The sequence below is a fragment of the Juglans regia genome, chromosome 5 (assembly GCF_001411555.2).
Source record: "Juglans regia cultivar Chandler chromosome 5, Walnut 2.0, whole genome shotgun sequence".
Lineage (NCBI taxonomy): Eukaryota > Viridiplantae > Streptophyta > Magnoliopsida > Fagales > Juglandaceae > Juglans > Juglans regia.
In genome coordinates, this window is record NC_049905.1 from 6,159,249 (window position 1) to 6,180,664 (window position 21,416).

Sequence of the window (21,416 nt, forward strand, 5' to 3'; positions counted from 1 at the left end):
CAGTGGAAAACTCAAAACTATCAATGGGCTTGGCATACTCACTGCTGCTATCTCCTCCGTCTTCATTTTCACCATCTCCTGTGCCGCCTTTTCCATTTCACCTTCCTGTGATGACCGCCTCCCTCCTAAGGGGTTGAGGAATCCACATCCCCATCGAAGAATGAGGGTGAAAGGGAAGGAATGGAGACCCTTTCATTGTCTATAGGCGGAGTCTCAACCCCGGAGACAGTTGCTGGGAAAGAACTTAGGTTGGAGCCTTGATCCCCACGATCATCAATGTTGCCCCTCGGGAACACATAGTCCATGGCACGACTTTGGTCACCGCCGCCAGTAGGAGTTGTAGTTTCAGATGCCGTAACCCCAACAACACCCATAGAGAAGGCTTCATATATATCAGATACAAACTCGCCACCATTGGGAGTTGAGACTGATGGGAGGAGAGAAGACAGCTCGTAAGGGGGTTTACCCATTGAGTCTGACCCCTTGGGGGGCAGGACAAAATCAAAAGTTGTGGCCAAATCGACAAGGGCTTGGCCCATGAGCCCATCAAGGTCGGCAAGCTCACGAGACGAACTCAGCAACACATGCATAAGAGAAGTAGAGGGCATCTCCTCTCTTTTAGTCTGATTGGTGCAAGTGTTAATGACCACTTCTCGCCTCACATCATCAACGACGCCTTTGACTTTTTCAACAAGGTGATTAGCAAATGCCTCGCCCTGAATACATTGAAGATGTTTTCTATAGGTCTCAAAAGGCGGGGAGACAGGCCCCTTCTCAGATGGCATCACAACCTTTAATTTACGCCCTTTGATGTGGGAACAGTGAAGCCTCACAAAGAATCTATCAATGTTGGCAAGAGTCAAGAGTTTTTCAGTCCACAAGGCACCCTCATTATCTTCGGCCCAATTTAGGACTATGTCAATGCGAGAACGTTCTCGGCCAGTCAAATCTATTAGGATCTTTTTGCCATCAGGGACCTTGGCCCAATTAGCTCGGATGGGGAAGTCCTGAATGGTTATCTCAGGGGATGGAAATTCCTAGCCACAACTAGAAATAAGGAAAAATGTCTTTTGCCATTGTTTGACATTCGAATGGCGGCTTTCAAATGCCGCCAAACATTGTGAATGAACATGAAAACCGCAAATGTTACTTGATAGCCCTTTCACAAAATAGAAAGACAGGAACTCACGAGCAGTCAAATCTGGGTACATATCCCCCAGGGGTTCCAGAACTATATGGAACACCATGCATGAACACAAAAGTACGTGACAAGCATGCGAATAAAGTTGGGCAGGGGTTAATCAAAAGAAATCAAGGATATCGTGAATAAGCCGGATGAATGGAAGGTGCAGATCGTGCATTAGGGCACACACGGGAGGAGCAACCCTACCTGAGAAGCCTTCCTCGTTGACAATGCCTTCTGCTGGAAAAGAGAGAACCACAATGTTGGGGATACGATACGAAGTCCTCAACCTTGCCAAGTATCGGGCGACAAGTGTGGAGTGCCACTGCAACCCTTCAAAGAAAGGCAAAGTTTGACTGTTAGAGGATTTAGGTGTAGAATGGGGAGAAATCCTCGATGGGGTTTGGGAGGAGGCACGGTTTGGAACACAGGAAGAGCCACACTGAGCCATTATTGAAGAATTGAGAAGAGACAAGATCCATATGGTGAAAGGTAGTGAGTGTTTGAAACTTGAGAAGAAAGCAAGAAGAGGAAATGATGCAAAAAGATGAAAGAAGAAGAGTAGGAAAAAGGGGCAATGATGAGGAATTCTTGGGAAGACGAAAGGGTTACAATGCCATCATTTGTTATTCGAAAAAAAAAAAAACAAGAAAACAATAAATTCAAGCACGGGAACGTGGGCCACGTTTTTAATATAACGAAAAGATGAATTTTCGTTTGCCCACACCTTAGTTATTATAGAAACTATCAGGGTAGAGTGTGCACAAATTGATGAATTTCCCATATACAGGCACGAAAGAAATTAGCGAGATAACTAGAAGGGATATTTTGGGTCTTGGACAAAATAAGCCCATGCATTGGAAGGCCCAAGTTCAAGACCTCAGGAGTCGGATCAACATTGCAAGCCCAGAGATTGGATCTTTAACCACGTGGTGAATAACATAAATAATAGATAACATCTCCAATGGATCAGCAGAGCTATCCTACCGATTTATTCCAAGGTTATCTAAGATGAACTCTAGAGTTAATCGTTATCAACATTTTCATACTCCTATAAATAATGTCTGATAATTATTTTGATCAATCACGTTAATAGAGTGTAAAGAGAATAGGCAAATACCGACGAACCCTATATATATGTTGAAAATGTTACTCGTATCACTTGTTCTTACTGTTTGGAGTTACCAGTGTTATTTTTTATTTTATTTTCTAATTTTTTTACTTAATGTTTAAAAAATTATTTTTTAAATAAAATTGTGATTATTTTATTATTATTTTTTTAAAATATATTTAAAAATAATAATAATATAACTAAGGTTGCTCCCGCTTGAGCGGTGGCTGTTGAGCCACCCATATATATGTTGGGCAACAAAGATGATGACATGTATGTACGTCTCTCCATTTCTCTATGGGTCAATTTACCTATATATCTAATCTGAGGTTCTAGACTTGATGCATTAATGTGATGTGATGGACCCTGTTTTACGCCTTTTATTTCTCTTTCAGTTTCAATACTGATCTTGTTCTTTTTTTCACATACATTTTTACTCGTTCATGGGTACTCTTGCTGTTTAGAAGTTATTTTCATCACATTTTTTAATCAATCCTCTTATGTATACTATGTTTATAGGCATATAGTACCTGTGTGTGAACAAGTATATATGTATATAGATCAGAATGATCACTTTAATTTCCTCCCATAGAGATCTGCAGTTTCCAATTATGATTTGGATGGAAAAGAAGCAAATGTTATGGAGGATTTCACTATTTGGATGTGACGATGGTCCATGCATGGCACGTGGTGGAGTTTCAGGTATCTCCAATCTTGGCCCTGGCCGATTTAAAATCCTATTATCTTTTCTGTCCAGTGTCAAGCATTTTGTCGTTGGCAGCCAAATCATGAGTTGGCCCGGTGGAGGGGAGACCCAACTCCCCCTCCCTCACCCGTTGTCACTTCACCATTGTTTTTGAGAGGCAAGTCTCCAGTCAATCATTTCATAATTTGCTTTTATCAAATTTTTTCTCCTAACCCAAAAACAACTGTGCCACATAGGTGTTAGAGCATCCACATTGGGTTCCTTAATTTTTTCTATAAATTTTAGTTAAAAATGACACTCCTTATAATTTTATCTTAAATTTTACTCATCTTCAAAAAACATTATATATCTCATTCCTTATCATTTCTCTATTTTATTAAAATTATATTCAATTACTTTTTTCTCTCACTTCTATATTCATTTTTAACCACTAACTCTTTTACCTTATTCTCTTCTTTTCAAATATCACATTTTATAGATACTTATATAATTTTTTTTTCCAGATACAGTATTATTTTTCAATTCAACATCGGTATTAAAAATAATAATTTTTTTGAATATTTACATTTTCTAACGCGATGTATTTTTTAATATGATTTTGGTTGTATATACTTGAGTAATATTTGATTTGCATTTGTCTAACGATAACAGTTTTTTCATTTTCATATAACGGTAATATTGTTTTCGATTTCTCTAACGGTAATACCTATTCGCGTATTGATGATAAAATATTTTGTAAAATAGTAGAACGGTAACATTTTGAATTCGCCACGATTAGTACAGATGCTTTCTCATTTATCCAACGGTAACTTTTTTTTGTCTCTTCTCTAACGGTAGCTTTTTTTGTCTTTTCTCTAACGGTAACCTTTTTTGTATTTTCTCCAACAGTAACTTTTTTTGTCTTTTCTCTAACGGTAACATTTTGTGTCTTATATGTAACGGTAACTATTTCCTCTATAAAAACGTATTCTGCTTACATTCACTTTCGAAAAAACCCAAGTCTCATCTCCAACTCTCTTCATCAAATGGCTCGTTCTTTCTTTCACAAATTGCTCACATATTTGTCATCTAATGAGGAGTTGGATGCTGTTATTAATGTCGAGGCTGATGTAGAATCATCGAGACATCTTGGCAATCGCCAACGTCGTAAGTTTATTCGGCGTGATCATATTCAAGGGCACGAGCGCTTTTTCCGAGACTATTTTACACAAAATCCAATATATCTCTACAATCTATTTCAAAGTAGATTTCGGATAAGTAGTCCCCTATTTCTCCGTATTCTAAACGAGGTAGAGGCTTACGAGCCCTACTTCGTCTAGAGAAGAGATAATGCCGGAAGACTCAGTTTTTCTTCTATGCAAAAGATAACCGCAACACTTAGAATGCTGGCCTATGGGGTTACTGGAGATTTTATAGATGAATACATACCTATTGAAGAAATCACTGCAATGGAGAGCCTCAAAACATTTTGCAAGAAAATCATAACTGTTTTTCAGATGAATATTTACGGTCTCCAAATGTCAATAATATTGCTCGATCTCTTGTGGTTGGTGAACAAATGAGATTCCCATGAATGCTGGGAAGCATTGATTAAGCACAAAAGGAAACATAACGAATAAAAATGATAATTAAGTGCTGTTAATAATAAATAAGTGGATGCTTATACCTTATCTTGCTCAAATATGTCACTTTGATTCAACCCTTCAACTTGGGCGAGTTTAGCACAAAATTTGTTTGTCGCCTTTTGAATGGCAGACCACCGATGTATTAAGGACCCAACACTCTGCTCATTTGTACTTTCTTTATAATTATTGAAGTATTGACTAAATTTTTCTCAAAGTTGTGTGTGTTTTTGGTCCGTTCCTTGGATGTCATCAATGCTACTATTCAGCCATGCGAAGACAAGTAACTTGGCTTCTTCGAAGGTGAAGTTTGCACCCCTAGCTGATTTTCTTTGAGAGGGAGGCTCTACTTGGGGCGAGGGTGGAGAGTCATCCAAAGTCACGGAATGTTGTTCATCTTGACCAACATAAATGTGGTCAAGTTTAGGCTCTTGAGTCAGGAGGCCGGTGAAGAACATATTTACATGCTCTTGTAAATCCATCTCTAAAAATTTGTAAACGTAGAAATGTGGTACACATATTAGACAATTAAGAACTACATTTGCAAGTGATTTTGGTAGTCGGCTCAGGAATCCTATGGCAACGTATGACCACACTTGGGACCCTCCCTTGCATGCTACAACAACTGGTTGACACTATTTATTGGCCATCTGAGTTACCATGCCATGGAGGTGTGTGCCAAAGTATTCCATTACCATTTCCGGATTTTCTCATCATCACAACCGATGGATTAAAACAACTCAAATCCAATAACAAAATTAGTTTGCAAACGTGAAAATAAGAGCGTTTTCATCCACTTCCCTTCCCTAAACACTTGTGTGTTTTAAATGTGATTTAGAATGGTTTACAGAATTAACATCATGTGTGAGACAGGAGCCCAATATCAAATGACTACAAAACCTTACCCAAACCCCACGTGTCTTTTGTGAAAACTATCACAAACTGCAATATAGTCATTCGGGTGAGGATTACCCTGCCATCTCAATGGGGCTCACTAACACTTATGAATTACCCCACTAAACACCATCATGATAGCCTAACATTAGACATGCAGCCCCCTCCCTCCCCCACAAGTAATAATTATTCATAAGTACCAAACACTGCAAAGGTCCTAATAGCACAGACCAATTCACAACTTAGGGGTTAGAGAAGGAAAATTCAATTTTAAGCAGCATGCAAAATGCATAAGAACATAAAAACAGAAATTAACTTTTTCAAACCAACAACAGCTCAGTCCATGAGAATAATAATTAGAGAGACCACAAAATCAATTGAGCAAGGTAATATCAATTGGCTCAAACCAGCAAACACATGCAACAAACAAGTCCAAACTGGTTGACTTGAATCACTTGTAAAAAAGATAATAAGCTCGATCGTTATCCTATTTACTGCTTGAAAGCCAAAAATGCCTCTTTTTACTTCTTGGATTTTAAGAAAACCAGCTTTACCTTTTCTCCCTTTGAAAATAACTGGTATGAGTTAGGATTAGAACATTTGAATTCACACTCATATATTATTAGAGATCAATATCATGATACAAGGATTAAATATTTTCTTTCTTGTATAAGCTAACAGAAAATGGAAAGTTTCTAATGCTAGTTGAAAAACAAGGGATGTTTGAAATTCAAACATCATAGATTAATAATTTATTCCATTTGCTCTACATATGACGCCAATAGTTGACAAAAAAAACTGGAATTTTATATCTGTTAGCTTAATTAGCTCATAAAAGCCCAAAAAATGGTTAGATCCCCTTGTTGGCAAGGCAATTTAGCCATGATTGGCACGACACCCCTTGACAAAAAAAAAAAAAAACAACAACAATTCAGTAAGTTTTCTAAATTGCTGGAAGATAAAAGACACAAGTTATATAATTTAGAGTTAGGTACATGCAGATTTGTTCATCTGTTGTTAAACCATTTCAATTTAATAATACAATCCATTTGTCTCCATTATATGGATTATGGGGGGGAAAAATAGCACAAACCAAACATATATAGCCACATCTACCCTAAAATCGAACAAAGTTCAATTCTTATAGCATTATGTCCTGTTGTCCTTGAGCCATTTGTGTTTCAAATAAAACACATGAACCAACAAGGGAGCTCAAAGCTGGAAATGACAGTAATGGTAATAAAAAAAAAAGACGCATTTGATCAGGTCTCATTGGACAGCATCACTAGCTTTGATGACAACCAACTATATTATGGTAAATGATTCAGAGGGAAAAGGAGTCGGGCCATTAAATAAATTCAGTGTTTTCATATGCACTCAGCTTCAAAAATTGATGACCAAATGATGCACAGCACTCCACCCAAATGGACAAAGCACTAATTTAAGAGCAATGTCTCAGATTCACCCATGACAGACAAATGCATTGACTTTGTCGTGAATTATACATAGAAAAATTGTCCATTCAAACTCTAGAGCACCTAATAAAATGCAGGGTTCTCAATAGAAGCATATCGATTGATAAATACAACCAAGAAGTCGAAATATTCAACAAATATGAAAACCATAGCAGATACATGCATGAAAGTTGCTGTGAATATGGGTCACAGATCCATGAATATTCATACCCTAGAGTACTAATTGAAATCTAGGGTTCTCAGATTTCAAGTGGCTAAAGTGACAAATACAATAAATTTTGTCAATAAAACTCGAAAATGTATCAGATTCACCATGGGAAAGAGGCTCAGTGTGTTCGATTTGTGCGAGAGAGGACAGAGTCCATCCATGGAGAAAAGAAGAGGGAATGTTCACAAAGAAGAGATAACTTACATTCGTGTCAAGTCGATGAAGAGAAGCCACCGTCAATGGTGGCAAACGGTGCGAGAGAGGGCCTCCTCCACGAACGAGGGCAATCGAGAGGAAGAGAGGAACATGTGGGACCAACAACAATAGATTTGAAGTTCAGTCGATTGGGGATGTACAGTAGTTCCCCAAATATAGGGAACGATTGTAGATCCCCTAAATGAAATCCCTAATTTAGGGAATGGGATGGGAGGCTGCTTTTCAACTTCCCCTAAATTTGATCTCTAAATTTTAGGGATAACAATAGTTTAGGCATCCGGATGGGGATGCTCTTAGAGAACTGTAAAAGTAAATAACATCTTTAAAATTTGAAGAAATATAGATCAAATAATTTACATTGACTTCTTTAAAAAAAAGTAAAAATCTGAACTATGAGTTACAATAATTTTAAGTATATTTTCAAATTTAAAAATACACTGTTCATCTTTAAAAATAATATTTTATTTTAAAAATTACCATAATTGTTTTACTTTTCAGTTTTTATTTCCCACAGTTTTCACTTCCCTCGAACGCCTTTTCACTTTTATTTTTGCATTCAGTTTTGAAATATGTAAAGAAAGAAATATTATTATTAATTAACATATAGTTAGTATAATTGTAAAATATAAAAGAAATTAAAATATTATTATTAAAAGAATAATATTATATTATTATTTTGACTAATCCAATGTGGAGTTATGGCTATAGAGGTTTTGGATTTATAGAAAATATGTACTTTTCATCAAATTTGAAGATGATTTTGATAAAGCCAATGCTAATCCTCTTAGTGGCTAAATTGACTAATTGAGCATGGTTATCCCTCTATGTCTATCCATCGTGTGGGTGTAACCGCTGCCGCTCACACGTCTTGTTGGATTTATGGAGTCTAATTTTATTGATGTGTGGGTTTAATTTGATGACCAATTCGATAAGAATGCGTTATAATTCTCTGACATATTTTTAAGAAGACTATTTTTGGTACTATTTGCGTTCAGAAAAATGCGTTAGGCAAAAATTTTGTTCAACGTTGTGAGGCAAGTGGCTCGAGCGAAGTTCAGGCAGAGTTTGTTCAAGGCGCACTTGACACATTGCTTGAGCAAATAATGCAGAAAAGTAAAATTAAGATTTTTGTTGTATGACACTATAAATATGTACTTAATGAACAATTTAATATGCTCTGAGTAATCTAAATAGTGAGATTTCGCTCCAAAGTGTATTTTGTGATTCATTAGCATGATAAAATCCTCTGCAATTTTTTGGATGTAGACATATTGCCGAACTACATTAATTTGGTATTGTATGATTGATTTTCTTGTCTTTACTTTCACTTGTTTGACTTTGTTTTCACAACACATTTTCATTGACTTATACGTGTAGCCACATATCATGAGTTCATACATTACGGTCTACAGTGATATATACAACCATTACAAATCTTCCTGATAGTATTATACAGTTCTAATATTACATGTATAACTATATTAAAATGAACTTTGTAATGTTCCCGAGAATACATTTATTTGGAGGAATAGAAAGGGGGCTGAAGGTGCAGGAGGAAAAACTGAGTGGAAGGAGGAAATCTCTCTATTTGTCAGAGAAAACGTGCATGGAAATTTCTTTTTTCCAACTTGCAGGTGTGGAGGGCTCGATTGAGAGGATTATTGAGACCCTTTAGTTTTTTTTTTTTAATCAAATTGAGACCCTAAAGTTAGGCGTGCTTTTAAATTGATCTGATACGAAAATAGTGGAAGATCAGCCGTTTGGTATGGGGTTACAACTTTTGTTGCTAAAAATATAGAATTAGGATAAAAGTTAATTTTGTTCTCTCTAGTCTGCACCTATATACTTTCCAAATTTTATAATAAGGTCCAGTTTGGATTCGAAAAATGTTTCATATCATCTCATCTTATCATTACAATTTTCTTAAATTCTCACACAAAATATAATAAACAATTCGACATTTTCAAAATTCAAAACAATAAAAATATTAAAAAATAATATTCTAACAATATTTTTTTTAATTTTTATCTTTAAAACCATTTTATCTCATCTCATCTCTAAATTCAAACCAGCCATTAAAGCTTTTCTGTAATGTGTTAGTACTTCTGTTTTGGCTGTTTGCTCAACTTATCTGTTTTTGCTTCTCTTGTTATGGGGGCTGAGGACTGCAAGTTAAAACACTGCTATCCAAATGGTGGGTGGGTTGAACAAAAGATCTTAACTCGAACGAGCCACTCCGTATGACACTTCTCTAGCCATTTTTTTTTTCAAAAAGCAGCCAGACTTTCTATCATTCATCAGCTAAAAAAGGGTGTGAGCAACAGTACATCACTGTGCAGTCAAATTAAGAAAATCTCATGACAAAAAAAAAAAAAAAAAACCAACCCTCCAAACTGTATAATTACAAACCTCAGTCATATACAACTCATGATCAATTGTTTACTTCTCAAATAAGGAAGCCCAGGCTTATCAACCCCCCAGCAACTATCTCACCTCCCTTGGAAGATCTGCAACCTGGCATGTTTCCATAAGGATATAACCCATGAAAGCCTCCACTTTTGGACGAGTGTCAACACTCCTCCCACAGGTCCAGCAAAGCCCAAGGAACCTTGCCTTTTCCAGCCATGAGCCAACCCAAAACAGCTTGGGAATCGGACTCCAGTATTACTTCCCCATGTTGCAATGTCAAATGCAAATTCAATCCATCCAGATAGCTTTCAGTTTAGCAAAGTACTACTACTTCACCATAAGATAGTGAGTTGAGGTGATATGAGTAATTAAGATGAAAATTAAATAAAATATTATTAGAATATTATTTTTTAATATTATTATTATTTTAAGATTTATAAAAGTTGAATTATTTATTATATTTTATATTAAAATTTAGAAAAGTTATAATGATGAGATAAGATGAAATATTTTTTGTATTCAAATGGAGGCGGGTACGTTTAGGTGTTGAAAAGTGTTGAGAAGTGTTGAGAATGTTTGTGAATAGTTATGAGTAGAGATTGGAGTGAGTTTGTGGGTCCCATTGAGAGTATTTTGAGTTGTTTGGATGTGTGAAGTATGTTGAGTTGTTGACTTTTGTGTAGTTAGTTGAAAAATGTGTGGGTCCCATAAATATTATAGTGATTTGATTTTTAATAATAAATATTATAATGATTTTATTATAGTGATTTTTTAATATTAATAAATATTGTAGTGACTTTATTTTACTTTTATATATAATAATGATAAATATTATAATGATTTTATTTTTAATTTATATATAATAATGATAAATATTATAATGATTTTATTTTTAATTTATATATAATAGTGATAAATATTATAATGATTTTATTTATATATATATAATAGTGATAAATATTATAGTAATGTTATTTTTTATTTATATATTATAGTGATTCTATTTTTAATTTATATATAATAGTGATAAATATTATAGTATTTTATTTTTTATTTATATATAATAGTGATTTTATTTTTATTTATATATTTTAGTATTTTTATTTTTTATTTATATATAATAGAGATAAATATTATAATGATTTTATTTTTTATTTATATATTATAGTGATTTTATTTTTTATTTACATTTAATAGTGATAAATATTATAGTAATTTTATTTTTTATTTTTTATATATTATAGTGATTTTATTTTTTATTTATATATTTTAGTGATTTTATTTTTTATTTATATATAATAGTGATTTTATTTTTTATTTATATATAATAGTGATAAATATTTTTTATTTATATATTATAGTTATTTTATTATAGTGATTTTATTTTTTATTTATATATTATAGTGATTTTATTTTTTATTTATGTATTATAATGATTTTATTTTTTATTTATATTTAATAGTGATAAATATTATAGTAATTTTTTTTTATTTTTTATTTATATATTTTAGTGATTTTATTTTTTATTTATATATTATAATGATTTTATTTTTTATTTATATTTAATAGTGATAAATGTTATAGTAATTTTATTTTTTATTTATTATATATTATAGTGATTTTATTTTTTATTTATATATTATAATGATTTTATTTTTTATTTATATTTAATAGTGATTTTATTTTTTATTTATATATTATAGTGATTTTATTTTATTTATATTTAATAGTGATAAATATTATAGTGATTTTATTTTTTATTTATATGTAATAGTGATAAGTATTATAGAATGTTTGTGAATAGTTATGAGTAGAGATTGAAGTAGGTTTGTGGGTCCCATTGAGAGTATTTTAAATTGTTTGGCATGTGAAGTATTTTCAAAAATACGAGAATACTTGGAAAGTGTTGAGGAACTTTTGGTACCCAAACATAGCCTTAAATCTCTCAGACATAGGGGTGGAGGCTGGGGGCGGGGTTTTCCACCCCAGCACCCACCCCTGGTGTGCAGGGGTGGGGTACCTCGTCCGGGTGCCAGGATGCGGGGCCAGACACCTCAGTCGTCCGCCCGCATGAATGGGCCACGAGCCCAATAACACTCAAGGTTTCAAAGATGGAAACCCCTAAATTAATATAAGGTTTCATATTAGAATTTTAAACTAATTTAGGGTTCTAAACTTCTAATCCCAAACCGTAAAAGATTGTAACTCTTTGAAATCCCTAAATTAATTTAAGATTTTGAATTGAAACCTTAAACCAATTTAGGATTCCAATATGAAACTCATGCACAAAATCACAGATTCATCATTCACGAATCACAACAGTTCACATTCACGAATCATATGCAAAATCAAGATTTTCCACAACACAGTTCACAAATCTCAGCCTCCACGATGGCAAGTTTGGGGATGAGATGAGAATTTTGTATTTTGTTTAAAAGTTTAAAATATTATGTTTTAAGTTTGGAATTTGAAAAAGTTGAATTATTTATTATATTTTGTACGAGAATTTGAAAAATGTCTAATGATAAGATGAAATGAGATGATAATTTTGTATTTTGTCTTGTGCCCCAAACCCTAACTCAAAAAAAAACATAAAATACTTAAACTAAGAGGTTTGGATTTGGGGCTTACATTCGACGACGATGATGCGACGAACACAGAGAGCGACAGAGATGAGCTAGAGAGAGATTGAGAGAGAACTGAGAGTCATGAGAGAGACAAAGGAGGGGAGGCACTGGAGGGGAGGGGGATTAATTAACAATGACCAAACGACATCGTTTTGTTTGAGGTGTTTTAAAAAAATACCCCAATAGACAAAACGACGCCATTTTGTCTATAGGATTTTTTAATATATATATATATATATATATATATATATTATATAGTGGGGCTGAGCCCCCTCCGTCCTCCACCTCCAATGGGGGTTGTAGATACGGGCGGGGCCACCCGCATCTGCGGCACAGATCCCCCACCCCATTAGGGTGGGGGTGGGGCACACGGAGCTTGTTGTAATTGTCGTTAAAAACCAAATTCTCGCTCTAAAAAACCAAATTCTCGCTCTAAAATGCCTCTTCAGTATTTCGTCTATTAAGGCGATAGCTTAAAGTCGTTCCTAGGTTGATCCGGCAGCGAAGAAGCTTTAATGGCAGTTGGTCGGTGTCGTTGGTTTTTTCATACCATCTGGGCCCTCTGCAAACGCCTGCCTTCGTAAACTCCGCCTACCTGAACGTTCCCTGCGCATTGTAGTACCGACCCCTTCACACACTGGCACGGTCTATATACATGCACCCCCTCCTCCTCCATCATCGTCCTGTTATCGTGCACACACTTTCTTCTTCTTCTTCTGCTGCTGCTGCTGCTTCTTTACTTTCTCCACGACTCGCTGCTCTCTCGCTCTCCACCATGGCGTTCTCCTCCTCCTCCCTCACTCTCCTTTCTATTTCTCTCCAGAGTATTCCTTCTTTCATTGGCTCCGACTCGTTTAAGGGCTCCAATTCCTCGTTGTGGTTTAAGAATGTGACTCTTCGGAGTGCTAGAGACCGGAATCTTGAACGATCTAGAGCTTCCATGAGCGTGTCGGTTGGATCCCAGGCCGTTGTTGACGATGCCTTGTTCTGGGATTACAAGCCCAGCTCCGGTTTCCTCTTTCCGGGACAGGTAGTTTGAAGCTTTGTTTGTTTGTTTTTTTTTTTGTTATTCATATGCATAGACGCATATTCATCTATCAATTTCGATATAATCAATGATTAATCATATATAAAGAGAAGGAACATCAAAGCTGTGAACTAGTGGGAGGAAAGGCTCTGGTTTTGGAATCACTTAATACTTAGTTGGCCAATTAGAAATGTAGAAATACACAGCTGATGATTATGGTATGTTTTAGTCAGTGTAGTATTATAAGGAGGTGAGTGATTTTAGCTCTGTTTATATTGGACGCTCCTCTGTATTGAATAGGTATATATTGCCGTTTGTAGCTCCATAAGGTATCCAATATGTATATGCCTCCATTGATACGAAAGTATTTGGTTAAATTAAGTCGCAACCATATGTTTGTGCAGAATGAATTGGTCCGGTTTCGTGAATTCTTGAAAATGACCGAGTGCATTCAATGAAAAAAATGAAGGCACTCATAGATTATTAGATTCTAGTTTCAATAAAGTGGTGGTTTCAATTAGGGTGAGTTAAGATAGTAGAAGTGGAAATAACTATTGGAAATACCCTAGGGAAAGAAATGGCGATACTGAAATTATTCTATGAAATTAGAGAGGAGGACGGTGAGAATAGCAGAAGGGGGCTTTGTCTATGGGTGTGGGCACATGCCTGGGTAGAAACCTTCAGTATATATGTTGGAATACCACTTCAACTCAAAATCTCAAAACTCTAGGTATTGGCCCAATTATGTATGTCTAGTTTTCCTTGATGTACTCAACACTGATGTGCACTCGCAACAATCTGTATGCCAGATATTGATTGAATAGTTGGCCATGTATTGTGGGCAAATCAAAGCCTCAACTGTTATGGTAATGAAGTTGACCCATTAACACGCTTGTCTATTGCCAGAGCAATCTTTGTGCTCCGCTTTGAGCTCAGTTCTCTAGCAATCAAGCATGTAGTGGCTTCTTTACTTTTGGCTTTGGCCTGGAGTGATATACCGACAATGTAAATGAATAGTTTCTGAATCATTCTGCTTGGGCTGAAGATGGGAAAGTTTGGATATAAATAAATTTATTCCCCATTTAGAGTAGAATGCATTGATTTCATTTGTGCCTTTGTAATTTTTTCCCCCTGAATTTAATGGGCATTTTCATCTGTTCTTCAGAAAATACATCATGTAATTATTTGCTTCTTATTTTTGTGGTTTATTGTTTTTAAAATCTCAGGGTGCCCAAGCAGTTGGTATGGGAAAGGATGCTCAAAATTTGCCTGCTGCGGCAGACTTGTACAAGAAAGCAAATGACATATTAGGGTATAATTACATATTTAGTGTTTTGTAATATTTCTGTAATTTCAAATTTCCATTTGAATTCTGGCCAACTGAATGTTTGGTTCAGATATGATCATTTTCTCTTGATTAACGTAAATTATATACTGTATGAAGGTTTGACCTTCTGGATATTTGCATTAATGGACCAAAAGAGAAGCTAGATTCGACTGTTATTAGCCAGGTATGCTGGCCGGTCATTTTTGCTGGTTTCTCTTTTCAAATCCAATCATCTTGGCAATGGATTAATACAATTACACTGAAGAAAATGACATACGGATCTGGTATTATTGACGTCACTATGTAAAACACCATTTTCTCACCTTTTCAAACTTCTAAAATCTCTACCTTTTTTGTACCTTCTCTGTTTCACTTTCTATTAACTGCACCGAGAATGTCTTTCTCTTATTATAATACCTAGCTGAATTGTTATTGCTACAAAATGTTGATAACCTACTATCTTATGCATTGTCATTTTGGGGATAAAATGTCCAATTGACAGTTATTAGTTAGCATCTGATTCTGTACTTCTGCAGCCAGCAATCTATGTCACGAGTCTAGCTGCAGTAGAGTTACTTCGTGCGCCTGATGGAGGCCAGCAGATCATTGATTCTGTTGATGTTACATGTGGTCTTAGCTTGGGAGAATATACAGCTCTGGCATTTTCTGGGGCTTTTAGGTGAGTCACCTAACTCGATAAAATTATGTGCATCTGTCTCTTTTCCCATGTGAACATGCAGAAATTAAATAGATAGTGCCCACCTCGTGTAAATCTAAGGTCAACATATCATTTACCCTTTGAAGTAGAATGGGAGATTAATGCAGCAATAGATATTGTGTGCATTCACTGTCCTTGTAATTCATGTGCCAGAAATCTTTACTTCAATTTCATTCTTGTATTAACAACTCTTTCTTCTGTATTTGATTCTGACTGTAAGCTTTGAGGATGGACTCAAGCTGGTCAAATTAAGGGGAGAAGCCATGCAGGTACTCATCCCGTGGTGCAGTTGTTTCATCTTCCCAACGAATTCAAACTTATAAAAAAAATCATCCCAATATAGATGAGTTCGTAATCCTTTCTATTAAACTTCTTTTTTACTGGCTTTAGGAAGCTGCTGATGCTGCTAAAAGTGCGATGGTCAGTGTAATAGGACTGGATTCAGAAAAGGTTCAACAGTTGTGTGATGCAGCCAATCAAGAAGTTGATGAAGCTAATAAAGTTCAGATTGCAAATTACCTATGTCCCGTAAGGTTCTTTTAAGTTTGCTTTTTAATTTGTTAAGCCTAGCTGGGTAATTTGCTTCCAACCTTAGCTTATGTATATTTCATTATTTTCATGGAATGGCATTTTACTTTGGTAGGGAAACTATGCTGTATCTGGAGGCGTTAAAGGAGTGCAGGCAGTAGAAGCCAAAGCAAAGTCATTTAAGGCTCGAATGACGGTACTTCTCTCTTTGATTTTGTGTTCTGTCTAATGCCATCTTTGTACACTGCTGCAATAAAGCCTCTTACGCTTCTCGCTCCTCAGGTGCGCCTGGCTGTTGCTGGCGCTTTCCATACCAGATTTATGGAACCAGCTGTCTCAAGATTGGAAGCTGCATTAGCAGCTACGGAGATCAGAACTCCAAAAATACCAGTTATCTCTAATGTTGATGCACAGCCACATGCAGATCCGGACACAATCAAGAAGATATTGGCACGTCAGGTATTCTACTTACAACTTTTTCTTCTCCATTTTGAGCTGGAAATATTAACAGCACCAGATGTTGAATATTACAGGTAACTTCTCCTGTTCAATGGGAATCAACAGTGAAGACTCTCATAACCAAGGGCCTGAAGAAGAGTTATGAATTGGGACCTGGAAAGGTAAAATCTATGGACTGCAACCCTACTAAATCCATGGATATAAGTATGTTATAGCTGGAAATATTCTAATTAGCAAACATGAGCTTTATCATCTGTTCCATGTCTATTTTCGTATCAGGTTATAGCTGGCATTGTGAAGAGAATCGACAAAAGTGCAGACATTGAGAATATTGGTGCTTGAGAGGAGGCCATTGGAGGTAGCTCCTTTCGGGGCACTGGCATCTCCTTTGCCACGTGATCATATCCATGGCATATTGGAGTTTGAGCAGGGGTTCCTTATGCAAGACAAACCTAGAGAAATACACTTGGGTCGATTTTTTCTGGGTAGTACAGACTGATATGAGATTTTTCTTTGCCCCGGGACGATGGACCGGTTTGAGAGTTAGTTTTGTTAAAATGTTGTCAGTTTTTAATACTTGGAACATAGTTGGGTGCTGTATTGGAGGTTATTTATCGATTATGGCAGTGCATGGGCAGTTAATGGTGGCCATATTTATTGTATGAGAAGGGGAAGCGATTAAGCAGTTAAACCCCACTGTGGATGGGGACATTTATTTCCATAAACATGCATTGTTGTTTTTTTATTTTTTTGGTTTTTTGCATAGTAGTTTGATTACACATATTAGATGAGATGAAAGTTGAATATAATATTGTTAGAATATAATTTTTTAATATAATTTTTATTTGTAATTTGAAAAAGTTCAATTATTTTTTGTTTGGGAGTATGAAAAATTTATAATAATTAGATGCGATGAGATGGTTTGTGAAAACAAATTAGGCCTAAAATGACTTCAGATTGAGGATGTTCTGCTCACCTGCAGAACAATACTTGAAATTACTTGCTTCATTTAGTTTCTAAAATTATCTTAATTCATCATTATAATTTTTTTAAAATTTAATACAAAATATAATAAATAATTTAATTTTTTAAAATTTTAAAATAATAATAATATTAAAAAATAATATTCTATAATCTCAACTCAGTTTAACATCCAAACAGTATCGAGCCTAGATCAGAAATAAATTGATTGGATTTATTTATCTTCCTTAACATCAGTATAACGTGTTCGAAATAGTAAGAGTGAAAAGAAAATCAGAATCAGAAAAAATGCACCAGCCGGGAATCGAACCCGGGTCTGTACCGTGGCAGGGTACTATTCTACCACTAGACCACTGGTGCGTGTTGTTCACGTTGTATAGGAAATTCTTGTAGCGTTCTTACCACGCTCGTCACCTTCCCTCGACTTGAACCACTCGTTCCGGCTTTGCAGAATGCAGACTTTGTGGCTTGTGCGGGGAAGCGGGAGCGGGAAGAAATGTCGATTCCCATGATAAGGGCTTCGATTTCTCAGTCCCCTTCTCTTTCCCTACCTTTTACTTTATCAAGCACAGATGAATCATTCTCAAGGAGGAAAAGGCAGCTTTCTTGTGCTCCCTCGGAGCTCAATCCAGTTCGGTGAGCCTGCTGTCTTCATATTTTTCTCTCAGTTTCCTAAGCTCATTGACTTACTTGTGATGTTAGGACTTCTCCATTGGGTTGCCTATAATCGAGCTTTTGCGGTGGTAAAACGGTTAGCTAGCTGTTAGTTCATATGTATAAACCCCTTATCTTTGTTACCCGCTAGGTGTATTGAGTTAGAAACTGGAGCTTTCATGCGCCCATATATGTTTTTTCCTGTGCTCAAATAAGTTGTAAGCAATACCACAATAATAGGTCACTTCATGGGTAATCTCAATATGTCACCTTGGATCCATTACCTGCTTTGCTAATGTTGGCTATTTTAATTGTACACTCTTGAGACACAACTGAACATGATGAATTCTTTAATAAAATGCTTAGAAAAATTCTTAAATTTAGTGCATTCAAGGTTTCCAACAGTTCAGCCCAATATGTTCCTCTTATTTATCTGGAGTCTAGATGTTGTAAACCACCTTTATAATTATTGTAATCTACAGTCCATGGACTGTAGATTCTTTCTGAAACATCAAAACAAGTGGCTTAATGCATACTGCTGTGATTGTAGGTCAGAGGTGTCCTTTTGTGTTGGAACTCACCTCATTCCACACCCCAACAAGGTAAGTGCACGCTGCAAACCACTTGTGTCCTTCTATACTCTGTCTCCTACCTGTGTTGGAGAGGAAGTTAATTGGGGAGAAAAAGAGTTTTTGTTTGAGCATGTTAAAAATTTTTGAAGTCCTGGTATTTCTCAAGGTTGACAGAGGAGGGGAGGATGCTTTCTTTGTGAGCAACTACAATGGGGGAGTTATTGCTGTTGCCGATGGTGTCTCTGGGTATGAGGCTCAGGATTCTCTATTGTTAAATTCAAGTTTCAGTGTTCAAATTGTGTTTTCTAAATGTGAACGGTTAATAAATTAGTATGCTAATGGATATGTTTCATATTGTTGCTCTCATTGAAATTTTAATAACACATGTACTTGATTAGCGACTCATAAGAAGTGGGAAAATTTGTTACTCATTAAAAAAAGGTGGGCTCTAGGCTAAAAAATTACACGTTTCACTTTCTTTTGCATTAATTGCATTTGGACGAGCAAATTTGCATTTCAAGTTTGTGATTGTTGACTTCCCATCCTATGCTTGTCAGTTGGGCTGAACAGAACGTGGATCCTTCATTATTCTCCCGGGAATTGATGTCTAATGCTTCATATTTGGTGGGGGATGAGGAGGTAGTATTATTAGATTACCAGTTGTCTTTGCTTCAAACAATATCCATCGGTGCTATATCACGTGGCTACATTGGAAATACAAGCCTAAAATCTAACTTATCAAAAAAATATACAAGCCTATAATCTATGGATTCTTACTTAGTGCATTAAGTACGGATTAAAGTATCTCATTGTTTGGAGCCGTCATTTTTTAATTGGATAGTTGTCATTCTGTTTATTTTGTTGTTAAGTAACACACCTGAGGAATGTTAACCCCTGAGCAGGTTAAAAATGATCCTCAAATTCTCTTAAAGAAAGCACATGCTGCTAATTCCTCCATAGGTTCGGCTACTGTGTAAGTTGCCCATTTGTTTGAGATGTCCTCCCTATAGTTGTCAAGGGCACCAAGACAGTGCACACTCTAGCTCACACTCAAAAGACTTGGCTTTTACTCTTGCCTATCAGGATTGTTGCCATGCTGGAGAGGAATGGAATTCTAAAGATTGCCAATGTTGGGGATTGTGGCCTAAGAGTTATCCGTGAAGGTAATACACAATGCTTTAACTTGGTCCTTTCTGAATGTTCTTTTCAATTCATTTTTTCCTAAGATAATTCATGTTTGGTCTCTTATTCCAGGTCAAATTCTTTTTTCCACATCTCCACAAGAACATTATTTTGACTGTCCCTATCAGCTGAGCTCAGAGATGGTTGGCCAAACCTACCTTGATGCAGCGGTAAAAGGATGCATATTATCTGAGATCATAATATTAAGCAACTTAGGAACTCTGGTTTTGTTCATGCTAATCACCCCTGTAGAATTTTCTCTCGTGTTAAAAGATGAATTGGGCCCTGATATTCATCAACAAGCAGGGTCTACATGGGGTAACTATGACCTCATAACGTACAAAAGTTCCTGTTTAAAATTATAGATAGAAATAGGGAAGACATCACTTCATTTTTTTTTTTACTCCATTGTTTATTCTAAAATGGTGCTGATGAATGAAATTTGGGGATAAAAAAGAACAGGACTAGCTCTGGGAGACTAAACCATATAACAAAAAATGTTTGTTATTGTAATTGTAGTAGATTACGTGCCTATAAAAAATGAGCTAAGATACCCTAACGTATGAGACATCCATTTTTCAGCTCAATAACAATGATGAAGTTTGAATTTCACATTGCATTTCAGAAATTCAGTATCGCATGGACATCATCATTATGAGCTAATCTCGCATCAACAACAGGTTAGCAGTATGGAGTTGGTGGAGGGAGACACCATAGTAATGGGCTCGGATGGGCTTTTTGATAATGTTTTCGACCACGAAATTATTTCCACAATAGCCAGATACAGAGATGTAGCTGAGGCTGGTATGTAATCCTTTTGTGTCTGTAGCACTTGTTCGTGATTCAGCTATCGAAACATCAGCAACTCAGCTTCATTATTCTCTCTAATTGAAACTGGTATTTGATGCTAGCAAAGGCATTAGCTAACCTTTGATGCTAGCAAAGGCATTAGCTAACCTGGCAAGCAATCACTCCATGGATTCCGACTTCGACTCACCCTATTCATTTGAGGCCAGATCCAAGGTAAAATCATTTTTCAGAAACAACCCACGTGTACGAAACATCTTTGCAATGAGAATATCAATAGATATATGTATGCTGATAATGACTCATTCCCAGGGTTATGATGTTCCTCTTTGGAAGAAAATTCTTGGCAGGAAGCTTACAGGCACGACATGTCTGATTTCACCTACGATTAAAAAAAGTCATTTTTTATTGATGTAGTAGCTGATCTGAATCTTCTGTTGGGCAGGTGGGAAGGTTGATGATATTACCGTGATTGTCAGCCAGGTTGTAAGCTCTTGAAAATTTTTGGATCTCCAAGAAAAATGTTCCAGGGATTAAATATGGTTTACATAAAAGAACCCTCTCAAAGGTATCTCTCAGTATTTTGATTTGTTATTGATGACTTCCGGAGTTTTGAGGGATCATCTGTAAAGTACAGCACCATATATACTTCTTATGAGAGCTTTGGAATTTGTTCTCAAAATGAATATACGGTAGATTTACCATAGATA

The 21,416-nt window shown here is 35.8% G+C and overlaps 2 protein-coding genes and 1 non-coding gene across 4 annotated transcripts; 2 read left to right on the forward strand and 1 right to left on the reverse strand.

Annotated features, from left to right (window-relative positions):
• Window positions 1-12,913: 12,913 nt before the first annotated feature.
• Window positions 12,914-17,256, forward strand: LOC108989851 (malonyl CoA-acyl carrier protein transacylase-like). The gene is made up of 10 exons (XM_018963611.2): window positions 12,914-13,481; window positions 14,705-14,790; window positions 14,923-14,989; window positions 15,342-15,484; window positions 15,744-15,792; window positions 15,914-16,051; window positions 16,167-16,247; window positions 16,334-16,510; window positions 16,585-16,671; window positions 16,790-17,256. The coding sequence occupies exons 1-10, from the start codon at window positions 13,107-13,109 to the stop codon at window positions 16,850-16,852; spliced, it is 1,266 nt and encodes a 421-aa protein (XP_018819156.1). The 5' UTR covers window positions 12,914-13,106; the 3' UTR covers window positions 16,853-17,256.
• A 524-nt stretch (window positions 17,257-17,780) lies between these two features.
• TRNAG-GCC lies at window positions 17,781-17,851 on the reverse strand. Its single transcript has one exon. It is a non-coding gene; the product is annotated as a tRNA-Gly (tRNA).
• An 83-nt stretch (window positions 17,852-17,934) lies between these two features.
• On the forward strand, window positions 17,935-21,366 carry LOC118348400 (probable protein phosphatase 2C 26). 2 transcript variants are annotated; one of them, XM_035689965.1, is made up of 11 exons: window positions 17,935-18,127; window positions 18,696-18,747; window positions 18,884-18,963; window positions 19,275-19,356; window positions 19,620-19,690; window positions 19,801-19,880; window positions 19,972-20,069; window positions 20,580-20,703; window positions 20,840-20,922; window positions 21,019-21,067; window positions 21,152-21,366. In XM_035689965.1, exons 1-11 carry the CDS (start codon window positions 17,988-17,990, stop codon window positions 21,202-21,204), a joined length of 912 nt encoding a protein of 303 aa, XP_035545858.1. In that variant the 5' UTR covers window positions 17,935-17,987; the 3' UTR covers window positions 21,205-21,366. The 2 variants fall into 2 exon arrangements, 1 of the variants encoding a protein (XP_035545858.1); XR_004801493.1 differs by lacking the exon at window positions 21,152-21,366 and having other exon boundaries at window positions 20,845-20,922; window positions 21,019-21,063.
• Window positions 21,367-21,416: the final 50 nt, after the last annotated feature.